Raw genomic sequence first — 15,228 nt, 5'->3', positions numbered from 1 at the left:
AGTACCCTTTCTTTTATACTGTTTCTCCATGTTCCTTGTACCAAGGTGCAACACCTGAATCTTCATGTTAACAACATCTACACCAAATGGATTGCAATGGTTCAAAAGGGCTGCTCACTATTACCTTCTAAAGGGCCATTAAAGATATGTAACAAATACTGGTCATATTAATGGTACACGCATCCCATGAACAAGTATGTTAAAAATCAGCTTTTTGTAGTGAGCTAAGTTTGTATCAGTTGTGGAAAAAAAACCCGATATCATTTATCTACATAATGGAGACCAAATAAAGACTGGATGGCCATTTTGCATAATGCCTCTTTTCAATCTGGAGATATAACTCTGAGCTTCCTAGAGCTGGTCATTTTCAACTTTTCACTTGCTCTGCTCTGATCATTATGTCCTTGGCCCTGTAGAGCATTTCAACGAAGCTCAACAGACCTCCCAGAACAGCATCTCCTCTTTCTAATTGACAATCTGCAGCCTTCTGGATTTTAAACCTTGAGTTCAACCATTTTAGATCCCCATTTTTGCCTCCATTTTGTGGAGCTTTTCTTTCCTGGTTCTGTTTTCTTCTAGTTTCTTCCTTTTACTTTTCATTTGGACAGCTGCAATTCAGTCATTCACCCCTCAGTTAGAAGCAATTTCACATGGCCAGAACCTGTTCCTATTTTTACTTAATTCTTACAAAGTTAATTGTTTCTCTCATCACAGATGCTGCCTGACCAGCTGAGTATTTGTAGCATTTTCTGCTTTTATCTTATAACATAATGCCAATCAATGTATCTTGGTAGTCCGGCAGGCTGCAAAATGCCATTTCATTCAGGTAATAGCAAAGTAGCACAAATTCAATAGCAACATTTGGATATCTACATTCAATCATGCATCTGCCACTTAGCTGAACTTGCTGTACTGTTTATACATCATTAATGGTGAGCACCATTAGCCTCTCATAATTTTGACAGCAAATTTTGCCCCATTCCATCACTTCTGCGAGTAGATTATCCTGACCATCACTTTTTTTTTCAGATCAGTATAATTACTTGGTTGAATGCAATAATTTGAGAGCAGGGTGCTTCCTATCTTTGATAGACTGGAAGGCTGAGCTATCTATATTGTACTACAATTAGATAATTATCATTAGCCCTACAACACACGTACACTTTCAGCTTTGGGTTTGTGAATAAATTGTTGTCTTGGTATAAATACTTGAGAAATGCTGTAAGTAAAACAGCATTTATAATGCGAATCCTTCTGTGATATGAACTGCTTTTAACATTCACTGTCTAATTCATTATGAGTTGATAGGAATACAGTAGCAATGAAGTTGAACAAATAAGGAATGAATGTTCATATCTGCTCCCATGAATAGTTCATAAGAACTTAGATTTCAGAGTCATAGATTGGAATTCCAATCAGCTTTGTAAAGGCAGCTTTGGAGATGTGGTTGCAATTTTAAAATGTATGCACCGAGTATTCTATCTCACATATGCCCACCTCTGAATAGTCTCGTAATGTTGAATCTTCAGCTGCTGGCCATTCTTGTGGAGATGTCCCCTTCTATAATGGTAGATGGGCTGGCAGCTGTGGTCATTATTTAGTTAAAGTTTATTTGATGGGTTCAGAAAGGAACTGTACCTTGAGATCCACTATTGGTGTAAGCTACTGGCTGGTAGGCTCTCAGCTACCTGGAATTTGGACACTCACATTGGCCTTCCTGCCTACACAGTTCACCTGTATAATTTCAAATTAATTGTGCCTTTCAAGGACAGCTTGTTAATTATTTTCCTTCAGGAGCATTGTGTAGGTAGACAGACCAGATAAACTGTATGAGCTACCCATTAAATTGCACCTGTCCTTTAATTGAGCAATCTAGTGAATGTATGTTCTCTTTACAGTTAAGTACACTTTCTCCATAACCATTACATGTCCTCAGATCTTCCACATTGGCTCCATAGTCAATATGCCCCTTCATTACTTCCAAGCATATCTGCTTACTTAATATCACTATGAACAGAACTCACAAGCCAGGAGGTGGCATTGGGAAGCTTTTGAAGTGCCTGTACAGCAAATAAATGGACAATTGTCTATTTAATCGCCACTGAAAATATTGCTTATCTTAGAACATCATAAAGCTGTCATTAATCGTCCTCCCCGGACTGACCTATCCCCTCCCTAGCCGCCCCCACCCCCCCCCAACCCCCACCTACACTCACCTCTACTGGCTCTGGCTCCATCCTCTTTAACTTGTCTGTCTCCTCTCTTAACTTGTCTACTTTAAGTACCTACCTCAAGTAGGAAAATGAGGCAGGTACTTACAGAGGCTAACCATGATATTACCTAAGTACAGAGACAGCTAGGTGCAGAGCTGGATGAAAACAACAGGCCAAGCAGCATCAGAGGAGCTTGAAAGCTGACGTTTCGGGTCTAGACCCTTCATTATCTGAGTACACGTTGGTTCTCAACTTGCCAACTTTTCCGTGCTGATCAAAAAGGTGGCTAGCGGAAATTGACTGGGAAGTGTATATTTATGGTTCTGTTCATCCATTTTCTGCTTTTCATGTTGAGATGGCAAAATCTGATGAAGGTATTTGAGTTAAATAATCTCAATTATATTGTATCACAACCTTTTTATATCTGGAAATGTAGCATCTTTCAAAGCATGTTGATTCTTTTATTCCTTTATGTCAGCTCTTTAATACTACTGCTGGTTTTGACTTTCAGGCTCAACAAATTTGCAGCTGGATTACTCCTCAGTCATTGAAGAGCTGAAGTTCTTTATTTCATGGAACTTTGTTAATGAAAAATTATAAAATTATTAAAATAATGCTTATATGAAACCCTGAAATAAAATTCATGATAGTTGCCTGCAGAATTTTCAAATGAACTTTAATTTATTTGTACACATTTCACATTCAATTAAAGCCGAATTAAAACTACTTCACCTTGTTCTATATCAAAAACAGTGTGGTAAATTAGCTTTTATATTTACAATCTGGCATTGGAAATGAAGATTAGCATGCATACAACAATGTTCTGCATCAAACATGACTGTAGGCCTTATTTTAAAAACAAGTCAGGCAACATCTCATTTACAGGAAATAATATATTATCATCACAATTTTATATCATTTTTACTCCGGTGTCTGCATTAAATATGTTCCAACACAATCTGCTTTTCAGAGTATCTGTTTTACTACAATGTCTAATTCTTGTCATGATCCTAACTACACTACCTTCGATACCATGGATAAAGAAATTGAGCTAAAGAATCTCAGTGCTCAAATTGCCTTGGAATGGATTAATGGGCCACTGAATTCCCTAATAAAAGGGCTTTTGCCAGCTAATCAGACACAAGTGGACAAATTTCTGAGGTACAGGTTTAGTTCTTCTAAATGAATTGCTCTTTTAAACTTCTGTAATAAAATTTCTTGCATATAGCCTGTACGTTTTGTTTTGTGTGTGAAGACTGCTGTACTGTAAGCATGGTGGCTACAATCAGCTGTCATTTAGCTATAGTGGGTTGGTGATATAGTTCAGATGTTAGATACCAGGCTCCCAAAGCAGGCCCTCTTCTCACAGTTCACTAAGGGCTGATGGAATAGAGGAAGGTACAATAAATGCTTCAAAGATGTGCTGGAAGCTAACACGAGAAATGCAATAACCATAAACAGTTGTATATGTTGAAAATCTGAAACAAAAATCAAGTGCTGGTGAAATGCAGCAGATCTGATGATATTTGTGAAGAGCAACAGATTTAACATTTCAAGTCCATTGACCCTTCGTTAGAACATGATCTAAAAAATGCAATATTGACATTACCACTTGGGAGACCATCGAACTGGACCAAACCAGATGGAGGCTGAGTCTGAGGGAAGAAATACAGTATTTTGAGGCCTAATGATGATAAAATGAAGAACAGAAGCAGGAGTGATGAAAAGGCAAACCATGACATGAACTAATTATACATAAACAGACATCACACTTGACAGGAAATATCCTAAGTATTATAAAGTTTGTAGCCACTGAATCAGCCTTATTAGCCATCTTAGGATACTCAGCCTGGCGGTGAGACATATTTTCCGGCAATGATACAGAGGGAGGGATTGTGTGTTATGGAAATGAATATGAATGTGAGAGGCATTACTGATGACATAGATATGGTAAGGTTACCCCGGTGAATGTGTCGGATGTGCAGAGGACAGGAACAGTAGGTAGTTCACGAGGTTGATATGCCAGAGAGCCATTGAATGGACATGCTGCATGCATGAGTGAAACTATAGCCCGTGAAACTTGGTAAAATGTGTGTGAAATGGCCTACCATGAATCTCACTGACAGAAAAAGTTCCCAAAAGATTTGAAAATTCAGTCCGCTAGATACTCAGAAGTCTTGACGGATTGGATGTGGAAAAGAGTCATAGGAGAATTTAAAACTAAAGTTCACTTTTTAAAAGTAAGGGATTTAAGACCGAGATGAGCAAAAAAAAAGTGTCCTCACAGAGGGTCATGAGGCTTTGGAAACCTCCACCTGTAAGGTGGTGAAAGTAGCGTCTTTGTATTTTTTTAAAGGTCAAGTTAGATTCTTGGGAAGTATGAAAATAAAAGATGATCTGGTTTGGCCAGGAATGTGAAGAAATCAGATCAGCCATGATCCGATTGAATGATGGAGTTGGTTCAAGGAACCATGTGGCCCTCTTCTGCCTTCAATTTGTATATTCAGATGTATGCTATAACAGAAGGAATAGAAAGAAGCAATGTGTACATAATGACACAGTTGTAAAGATAGAGGGACTTCTGAGTTATGGATATTAAATGGAAGAATGGGACTGACTGCATTGCTTTACAGACAGCCAACATGGCATTGACAGGCCATGTGAACTCCTGTGGTGTAATAACTCTCTGACTTCATGTGAGGCCATTTCTTGTAAATTAATGGTGTGCAAATTAAATCCTTTCCTTACCAGTTAGTACGTGACTGAATTATTCTTTTAACTCAATCAATAGTTCGTTTTATTATGTAGCAATCTGCAATTGTGTCATGTGTTTTAACACAATCAGTGAGTTATCTTGTTTTCGCTACAGTTTTGGTCAAAGACAAACAGTTTGAACCAGTCTCTTCAATATTTGACTTGTGTTTTGGGAGTCCCTTAGGCTGTTAACATTCGGTTTCAGCCCACTTTACAGCCCCTTAGTCAACAAATGTATTGGCACTAATTTAAGGTTTTTGTCTTTTACTATTACTGTTGTGAGTTGGTAGTGATTTGCCAATTGAGCATAGTGACAATTTTAAATTTGCTGTTTGTAGTGAATATTTTCAAAGAAAAGTAGAAGAAGATGAAGAGCAAAAGAAAAAAGATGCTGAAGTAGAGGAGGTTGTACCAGAGCCTGAACAGTCTGTTTCAACCAACACTGTTCCTGTTCTAGACAAGAAGAAAAAACCTCTTAAAGGTCAGTCTAATTTTGGGAAGTATTTCCGTAAACATGGTTGGCTTTGATATTGAAAATAGTTGATTGAACACCAAAAGTAAACATGTATCCTGAACCCATAACTTGTATAATTGCTGCCATTTTACAGCAGTGGATTTCGTGTCGTTGAAGTGTCTCACTGTCAGTATCCAAGTTGCTTCAGATTTAAGTTAGAGTCTCACAATGTGCTTAAGTACTGGATTTAAATTTTTCACTCAATGGATTTTGCATTTGCCTTTGGTAATCTGGCTGTAAAAGGAGCTATGGACTCAAGTGGTGAGAGAGTCTAGTATTAGAGAACCACAAACAATTGAAACCGATGCGTAAGATAATTATAGACTGTGAAATCAACCCCACGTGCAAAAAACCAATAGCTGCAATCTTCTCAAGAGCTCCAAACTATTATCACAGCCTAAAAGCTCCTTGGGTTCTTAGAAGGTGGCATTTAGAATATCATCTCACCAGCCCATCTATTTTAATTCCATACCTTTTGGTATGGTTTGAACTTACACTTTCTTTGCTCCACAGGAAAGACATGCAATCAGATTCATTGAGGTGGACACCTTGTAACTCTGTGTACTTCCCTATTTTGTTCTCTACCACACCAGCATCACTAGGCCTCTGCCTTGAATATGCAACTGACCCCAGGAATATTCAAAGACTTTATTTCTCTTCCAAAAACTAACAAAAATCATTAACTTAACTACACCTTTGGAATCTTGAATTAATAAATCATTTCAGTGCAAGTATCATCTGCCACTTCCCCATGGCAACCTTCTCTGAAAATGTTGAGACCGAGAAGACATGAAATTTTTATGTTTTACATTTGGACTTTCACATGATCAGTGATTTGTACAGGTATCAAACCTGTGAGAAAATAGTTCCAGAAAAAAAAACAAACTTGCCGTCTAAGGTGGTCCACTGAATTTCTCATCTGTCACTCACTTTGGTCCTCCAATCATGAGTGGTTCTATCAATGCTTTTTAGCACCTGCCACGTGTTTCAAGCTATATAAAAAGAACATTTTTTTTAGGAAAATGAATTTCCAAAAGCTTTAATTTCATTGTTCAAGCATTAAAATTTCAAGAATCAAATGAGTTAGGGAGAACTTTAGAATGTAAATGTCTGCAATGAAAAATAAGGTACATTACTCATAAAAATCATCATTGTCATTTATTCCAATGTGGAGAGGCATGCAATTTCATATTTTTTAATTTAAAATGTCATGATGCACAGAGTGATACTGGTAACCCTCAGCACTTGATTTGAGACAGGTGAAAATAGGTTAATCTTGCTCCCAGTCAGTGTGCAAAATGTGAAAATATCTGAGCATTTTGTGAGGAAGGAATTGGGTTCAGCTTTGACACTAAATAGACTGTTTATGGTCACCATCAAGGCTTATACAAGAAGAATGGTTAATTAGGTGAAATATTGGAACATGATTGGTGCTTGTGGAATATTCCAGGAAGGTCTTAATGTCTTCAAGTGTGGAGGTTGGAGGGTAATATCAAACTGTTTAGAATATTGTTCTTTTACCCCAGAAATGCTACAGCATCCAAGCTAGCGTCATTAAAATTATTTTCAAATTATTCTTTAAACGATGATTGGTTGCTACTGATTGAAAAACTTGAAATCAATGCTGTTGTTCTTTAAATGGGTCAATTTAAAATGGCTCGGCTTCCTCTATCCAATATACCAAAGTGATGGACAGGAAAATGCCTACCTAGACTGTCCCACATAATCAAAATGCCCTTTGCATCGTGATGCAGGTAATCTATTACTGCTAATTAACTGATAAAACAATTGGAAAAAAAATTCTTCTATTCCAATGGATGATCAAAGATAGTCCTAAAGGTCATATTTATTGTATTTATATTACAGCCAAGAAAAGTATTGCTCCAGAGAAACCAATAAAACCCCGCGAGCCAGCAGAAAAATGTTTTCCTGGTGCTGTGGCTATTGGTGTTGTATCATTGGCGGTGGCTAAGGCTGCAGTTAAACTTCAGAATACATCTTTGTTTTTACATATCGCTTCCTTGAATCATGTAGGTGGAATATTAAATTATTATTCCTCATCAGCTTCTAAGTTTATTCTGTTCATAATTATTGTAAAAATTACAAGCTGCAACTGTGTGAAAACTTATCCAGCATCTTTTGAGCCATGCAACAGAATAGCCAAAGGTCCCAAGATAACAAAGTGTGAAGCTGGATGAACACAGCAGGCCAAGCAGCATCTCAGGAGCACAAAAGCTGACGTTTCGGCTAGGCCCGAAACGTCAGCTTTTGTGCTCCTGAGATGCTACTGGGCCTGCTGTGTTCATCCAGCTTCACACTTTGTTATCTTGGATTCTCCAACATCTGCAGTTCCCATTATCTCTGAGCCAAAGGCCCCAAGTATGTCAATATCCCATTCTCGGAATTTAAAGGTTTAACATATCACAAAAGACTTTAACAAATGTCAGTAACATGCTTTATAAATTTATTAATTGTAAGGTATTTGTGAAATTGTTTGGTATTCAAGTTTAAAGGCAATGTTGCACAGACCTTTAAGATATTATTGAATTTTTGAATGGATATGAATGAAATAAGTCAAGACCTTGTGGAGATTGACCAAAATTATATGGGATATAAAAGTGAAGCAAACAATAATGGTGTTCTAGGTGATTTAATAAATAGGGAGCATGTATTAGCTTTGTTATTAGCATATCATCTCCCTGCATCTCACTTTCGACCACTGTAGTCTTAAGCTCAGTACAGCTGAAATGTAAAAACATTCGTTCAGAGATAGTAGGAATTGCAGATGCTGGAGAATCTGAGAAATCGAGGTGTAGAGCTAGATGAACACAGCAGACCAAGCAGCATCAGAGGAGCAGGAAAGCTGACGTTTCGGGCTTAGACCCTTCTTCATTTTTCTGAAGAAGGGTCTAGACCCAAAACGTCAGTTTTCCTGCTCCTTTGATGCTGCTTGGCCTACTGTGTTCATCCAGCTCTACACTTTGTTATCTCTGTAAAAATATTGGATGCTGTTTCCGAAGAATAAGTAATATAGCACATTGCCTACTGAGCTGAAGAGAAGTGAAAGTTAAGACAGTAACATTTTTACTGAGGACACAGGCTAACATATAAGGTTGATGGAGTTGCTAAAGAAAAAATGAATAATACAAGGACTCATTTATATTAATTTCAGGTACTTTATCTATGAATGTCAAAAAAATTTATAAAACCAACTCTTAAGGGAGTTAACTTTAAAAATAACGTTTTCCTGAAGTGCGTATAAACAAACAGGGAGTTAAACTGTTGATGAAAAGCCTACGAAAAATAACTGGGATTCCCTGACACCATTTGGAAAGCAGGAAATAATAGTTTGATAAAAGTAAATGAGCAAATGTTTGGGGTTAATCAAGAGACGGAGTTCACCATGTGGGAAAAATGGAACATAATGGAAAAATTAAGCTTGGATCAGAAAACCACTAAATGGTAAGTGTAAGTTCTAAAAGTTAATACAAAGTGTTTATTTTAAATAAGGTTAGGAATTATTGAACTATTTAGTGGATATTAAACTAATTTTGGGTAATTATAGCCCATTTAAAATAGTTGATAGAATGGCTCTTGTGAATGCTACGGTGAGGAATTTCAATTGGCTAGCATTCATATCAGCATCCATCAACCTAATTTCAAGGGCATTAAGAATAACTGGAGGTCCACACTAAACAATGATATTTTTAACATAAAACATGGCTACATTAAAGATGAACAATATAGATAGGAGTATGTAAGAACACAGGGAAGAATATCAATTTAGTTTTGTGGCTATTTCAAACCTTTCCCTGGCCTCTTTTTCAAGATTGTTGCTCACAAAGCAATACTGAAATAAAAGTGGGTTGAGTAAATTAGATGGCAGAGAATTGTAGAACCTTTATGGGGTGAGCAAGCAGCTTTTGACGCTTCTATGAAGTTATGATCCCTCTGTCATCCCACCCAGTCCCAAGTTTCATCTGGCTGTGTTTGAAACCAAACAGGATACCTCCAGTCAACTGTTCATGATAATTTATTTAAACAATCAAATAAACAATTGGAAACAAAATCAGAAATTGCTGGAACACTCAGCAGGTCTGGCAGCATCTGTAAACAGATAAGTGAGTTAATGGGTCGGGGCCAGTGATCCTTCTGAACAGAGTCTATACCTGCTAAAATTTTTCCAGCTATTTCTGATTTTGTTTCTGACTTCCAAAATCTGCAGTTCTTTTTTTTCCATAAAAAAGTTAGCTTGTTTTAACGAAGTATTGTAGATTTAATAGGGAACTGATCTATTCCTAGAACTGTGTAAAATTTGCCAGAGTCACTGAAGTAAGTGCACAGTGGGGAATGCGTCTTAAGTGAAACTGTAAGAATCGAAAGCTTTTTCACCTGGGAAACTGAAACACTTCTGTTATGACCACATGAGAAGCTGCTACTCTGTGCATTTCTTCTCTGAGAGTGCTTGACAAGTAATTGCCAATATCTTTGAAGCCATTTCATCTGTTTTGCACTTCTTTCATATTGAGTTGTGATTTGTGATTGCCATTCTTCACTGTAGCTTGGAAACAGCTTAAACAGTTTGTTCAAAGATGAGATGCAAAGGGGTCTAGGTGTCCTTGTGTAATGTTAGTATACAGTTGCAGCAAGGAATTAAGAAAGCTAATGGAATAGTATCATTTATCAGAAGGGGGATTCAATACAACAGTAGGGAGGTTGCGTTCCAGGTATACAGGGCACTGGTGAGAATACATCTAAATTACTGTGCAAAGTATTGGGCACATTTCTGAAGGAAGGGTGTAAATGTGTTGAAGGTAATTCAAAGAAGGCGTAACAGATGAAGGGAAAATGTTTGACAAGCTAAGCTTGCAGTTTTTGGAGTTTAGAAAACTAAAAGACCTGATTAAAATATAAGACCCTAAGGGGCCTTGACAGGGTAGATGTAGAGTCGATATTTTTTATAGAAGAATCTAGAACTAGAGATTACAGTTTAAAAATTAGTGACTGCCCAGTTTAAAACAGAGATTAAGCAAAATCTGTACCTCTGAAGATCAAATGGAGGAATGACACTGGTGGCAACACCAGCAGCAGCACCTAATGCCTATTCCTCAGCTTTGACTCTATACAAAGCAGAATGAAGATGGGGTCAAAGTAGTCAAGCTCTCCCAAGACAGGGTTTACACTCAGAGGATCAGCTGTTTTAACATGAGCACCTGTGCCTTAAGATAGTCAGATTTTCATGTCAGTTCAGCGCTAACAACTGCTCTCTCCTGAAACAATAACTTCTTGCCAGTGGGCCAGGTGGGGTTCTTAATGAGTGGCTATGAAATGCCTGCCTCTAGAGAACAAGTACCTCCACCACCCGACTCCCTCCACTCTGCCTCTGTCTGAGGTTTCCCACCCTCTTTCCATGCAATGAAAACAAAAAACTCAGGGCAATGGCTTATGTGAATGACTCTAAAGGCCGGGATTTGTGAAAAGTAAGGCTTGGGTGCAAAAGAGTGAAAGGTTGAGATTGGTGTGAATGTTAGCTTTCAAATGGAGATGAGAAGTGCCTGAAGAGAGAGGAACTGCAAGAACTGTCATTTCGAGTGAGGTAATGCTGAGTAAGTCAGCATCTTGGGCATGTTCCATGAAAATGCAATGCTGTCACATTTTCTGTCCTCCTGAAGCTTGGGGTCCTCTTTGTTTATTGTTTTCAGCATGGAGGGACTACATCCTTCCATTCATGTCCACTTGGCTGGCAACATTTTCTTATTCATTCCATCATTGGGAAAGATCATTATACATCATACCAGATGTTTCAGTCTCTTTGCTGGTATTCATTACAATAGCTTTCATGGTTTGTGATGGTTGTAGCATAGAGTGTTGTTTTGGAGCATCTTAGTTGAACCCCAAGAGTAGTTCATATTACTGGTGTTCTAAACAACCTTGATAACTGTAAAACTTTAAGAAATATTCTAGGATAAAAAGGTACATTATAACATGGACTCTGCAATTTTCTATTAATAAATACCAACACTCTAATTATGAAAGCTTTCTATGAGGCAAAATGAATGATCATTATGTCTCTTACTGGTAATTAACTGCCGCTGGCAAGTAAAGATATCAAAATGCAAGATATGCATTCGCGTGATGTGTTGGGAAATTACCATATTTAATGCAAGTTATTCTGGAACTAGAAATATTTAACTATATGCAAGAAAAGCATTTGCACATTTCCAAGTTTAAAATAAAACCTTTACTGTACTTTGAAATTTTAGGAGCCCCCAAAAGAAATGAGAATGCCAATTCCTATGGTAAGTTTACTTAGTTGTGGGAAATCTTCTGGAGGAAAATTAAGATTGATGAAGGAAGTGATAGCAGTTCCAAAGCACAATCTTGGTTATAAACAGGTAAGGCTCTCAATATTCTAGTATTTATAGTGATTCTACTTTGCATTAGGCATGAGAACATGTAATATGACTTTATGGATTAGCTGTTTCTTTCCTATGTTTATAAGTCAGTTGCAGAGACAGTGGTTCCTCACTACTTTTTAAAAAATTCATGCAGTAGATGTGATGATGGTGCTATTTATTGTTCATTTCTAACGTCATTGGTAGATATTCACTTGCTCAATAATTGATGTAATAAAATGGACTTGTGTTTGTTTCTGAGATTGGTTCATGTTAGTGCTCCAGAAGAGGAATATTTCCAATAAGAGCAATCAAAGGACTGATAATATTTTGTAAGTATGTAATTTGAACATAGGGCTTTCCTGCTGGTGAGATTCAGGTTTGTAGGCACAATGGTATCATTACTAAGCTAAGCATTCTAATTATTGTTATAAAGATGGATATCAAAAGTAGAAGGAAAACTAACAAAATGACCTCAACACACCCGATAAGAGAGAGTCTAACCATCACCCTTTCATATTCAATGGCATTATGATCAACATCCTGGTGATTACTATTGACAAGAAACTGAACTGAACTAGCTATATAAATACTGTGATAATAAAATGTGAGGCTGGATGAACACAGCAGGCCAAGCAGCATCTCAGGAGCACAAAAGCTGACGTTTCAGGCCTAGACCCTTCATCAGAGAGCTCTCTGATGAAGGGTCTAGGCCCGAAATGTCAGCTTTTGTGCTCCTGAGATGCTGCTTGGCCTGCTGTGTTCATCCAGCCTCACATTTTATTATCTTGGAATTCTCCAGCATCTGCAGTTCCCATTATCTCTGATACTATATAAATACTGTGGCTGCAAGAGCAGGTCAAAGGCTAGAGTCTTACAATGAATAACTCACCTTCTGATTCCCCAAAGCTTGTGTGCTGTCTACAAGGCACAAGTCAAGAAACTGATGGAATACTCCCCACTTCTCTGGATGAGCGCAGCTTCAACTGACTTCACCTGATGAAGGAGCAGCACTCTGAAAGCTTGTGATTTTAAATAACCCGGTGGTGTGTGACTTCTGACTTAATTAAACTGTGATGTGTGCCACACTATATGATGCAATGTCCAAGGTGTACTGATAATTGATTCCCTGACTACCGCTCAAGAAAGCCAATAAATGCATTTTAGCTCTACTATCATGCAAAAACAGACATGCATCAATGAGAAAAAATATCCATTCTGCATCAAATCTGGAAAATCTAGTTACTGTTATTGCTAAAAAAGAATGATTTGAAAATGTAATTGTGTCTTCCAGAGTCTGGAGATGATGATGGCTTTTCAACAACAAATTACAAAATGGATGTTCTCCCAAAAGTCTCTAGTAAGTGTATATTGAGAAATTATGCATTATATCATCTATCTCAACTAACCAGCTTAAAATCATTTTATATTCAATCCTAAAATAGTAGATGAAAGACATAACCTTGTTATTTCCCTCCATTGATGCTGTGAGCTTAAATCATAATATTTTGAACAAACAATCAGACAAATGAATAACTGTGATTGTTCTTACATTCAGCCTGCAGCAATGTCTCACTTAGGCTGCTGGGAGAAAGGATTTGAACATACAGGACAGCCTTTTGAGTTAATAGAGGAGGTTTGTGACACACTAAAATTGACGCTGGGGGAGGACTTACATTTGATGCTCAATTGTGCTGCTCATGAATTAATGGATTATGTGAGTAAAGAGTAAACTTCCATAAAATTTGATAATTAATATCTATCCTTGTCTAAAGTCTCTGAATGTCCATGTACCCAATACCGCTAAATGCTGCTCCACCTCCCCTCATTTAAGATGCTACTTATAACCCACCTTTCCAGAGCATTCATCAAACCGATATTAGTGTGTACCTTTCAAATCTATTACCTCTATTATCCAGGAAGAAGAGGGCAGCAAATTCATGGAAACACCACCACCTGCAAGTTCCCCTCCAAGCCACTCTCCATCCTAACTTGGAAATCTATCAACAGTCCTTGAGTGTCACTGGGTTAAATCCTGGAACTGCCTCCCTAAAAGCTTTATAAGTTCTGCCTGTACCATATGGACTACAGAACTTAAAGGCAGCTTATCACCTCAAGGGCATCTAGGGAAGGGTAGTAAATATTTACCCAGCCAGGTTGCGTAAATGAATAAAAAACAGGTACCTGAGCTACCATGCACCAGAAAGGGATGTTCCCAAAAGCAACCTTAGCTTTCTAAGAATAATAGAGGATGCTTGATAATGACCATTAAGATACCATTTTGTATCAGTGGAAAAATAGTGATGACAGTTGGAAATCAAGGGAGTACATTCACAATGACTGTTCCCAGGAAGAGTCACTGGAGTTGAAGCATTAATTCTGTTTCCACAGATGCTGCCAGACCTGCTGAATTTCTTCAGCACTTTTTCATTTTATTTCACAACCAAAGGCATGTGTAGACCCTGCATAAATGGTAATGCAATAGACAGCTAAATAATTTCATAATGATGTGAGTATAGCAGATTTTTAAATTATTTGATGCATATTCAAGATCTTGAGATGCAAAGTTGTGAAAGCTTATCTCCAACAACAATACACATGGAAGAGGTAATGATAGCAAATCTGATGAGATATAGCACTGTCCAGTGCTCTTTCGTTACCAAATTTTGTTGTATGTCATTTTCAGCATTTCTGAGTAATGATTAAGCAGTTTATTTCTACATCTTTTAGGAGAAGGAGAAATATGAAATTTTAACTGGAGTATTTAAACACCCAGATGAAATGATAGAACTGTACACAAGCCTGATTGAGAAACACCCATCAATCATTGGCCTGATAGATCCCCTTCGGAAAGAGGTTAGTGGCTTAAAAAATGATAGTTAATTTCAAAATACAGTTGAAAGATTATCAAAGCTGTAGAAATTTAGCTAGATTAATACAAAACATAATGTGGACTGATTCAATTGGTTCGAAAGTCTAATTTCATTCAGACGAGAAATAGTAGCCAACTACGAGCGAGTACAAATTTGTAGAGCACATTTAATGTAGAATAATGTCACCAATGCACTTCAGAAGATGTGGTGAAAGGGACTGAGCCAAAGAATGAGTGGTCCACCTATGTCGCTTTCCACCACAAATCCCCTGCCTCCACCATTCCTAATTGAATGATAAGCCTCTGTAAAGGAAACTCCAGCAGCTGGTATTGAAGGTGGTCACTAAGCGAATAGCTGAAGAAGCTGAATGGACTCACTCTGTGTAGAAGGTTGTCTTGGAACAGGAGGCCTCATATGTAGGAGGATCAAACAAGAAAAGGATGTCTTCAACCAGATGATAACCATAGAATGCCAACAGT

At 37.6% G+C, this 15,228-nt stretch overlaps 1 protein-coding gene across 4 annotated transcripts in view; it reads left to right on the top strand.

Annotated features, from left to right (window-relative positions):
• eno4 (enolase 4) overlaps positions 1–15,228 on the top strand; it is a 261,409-nt gene that overhangs the window by 21,850 nt on the left and 224,331 nt on the right. Inside the window, exons 3-9 of one of the 4 annotated variants that reach the window (XM_048551009.2) lie at positions 3,184–3,374; positions 5,306–5,448; positions 7,348–7,511; positions 11,745–11,876; positions 13,171–13,236; positions 13,435–13,593; positions 14,607–14,732. In XM_048551009.2, coding sequence (XP_048406966.1) covers positions 3,184–3,374; positions 5,306–5,448; positions 7,348–7,511; positions 11,745–11,876; positions 13,171–13,236; positions 13,435–13,593; positions 14,607–14,732 — 981 coding nt within the window. The remainder of the gene's footprint in view (positions 1–3,183; positions 3,375–5,305; positions 5,449–7,347; positions 7,512–11,744; positions 11,877–13,170; positions 13,237–13,434; positions 13,594–14,606; positions 14,733–15,228) is intronic. The other 3 variants (XM_048551011.2, XM_048551010.2, XM_048551012.2) reach the window with 3 other exon arrangements.

The sequence above is a fragment of the Stegostoma tigrinum genome, chromosome 20, assembly GCF_030684315.1.
Source record: "Stegostoma tigrinum isolate sSteTig4 chromosome 20, sSteTig4.hap1, whole genome shotgun sequence".
Lineage (NCBI taxonomy): Eukaryota > Metazoa > Chordata > Chondrichthyes > Orectolobiformes > Stegostomatidae > Stegostoma > Stegostoma tigrinum.
The sequence above is the reverse complement of the archived record's forward strand: the minus strand, read 5'-3'. Positions and strand labels throughout refer to the sequence as shown.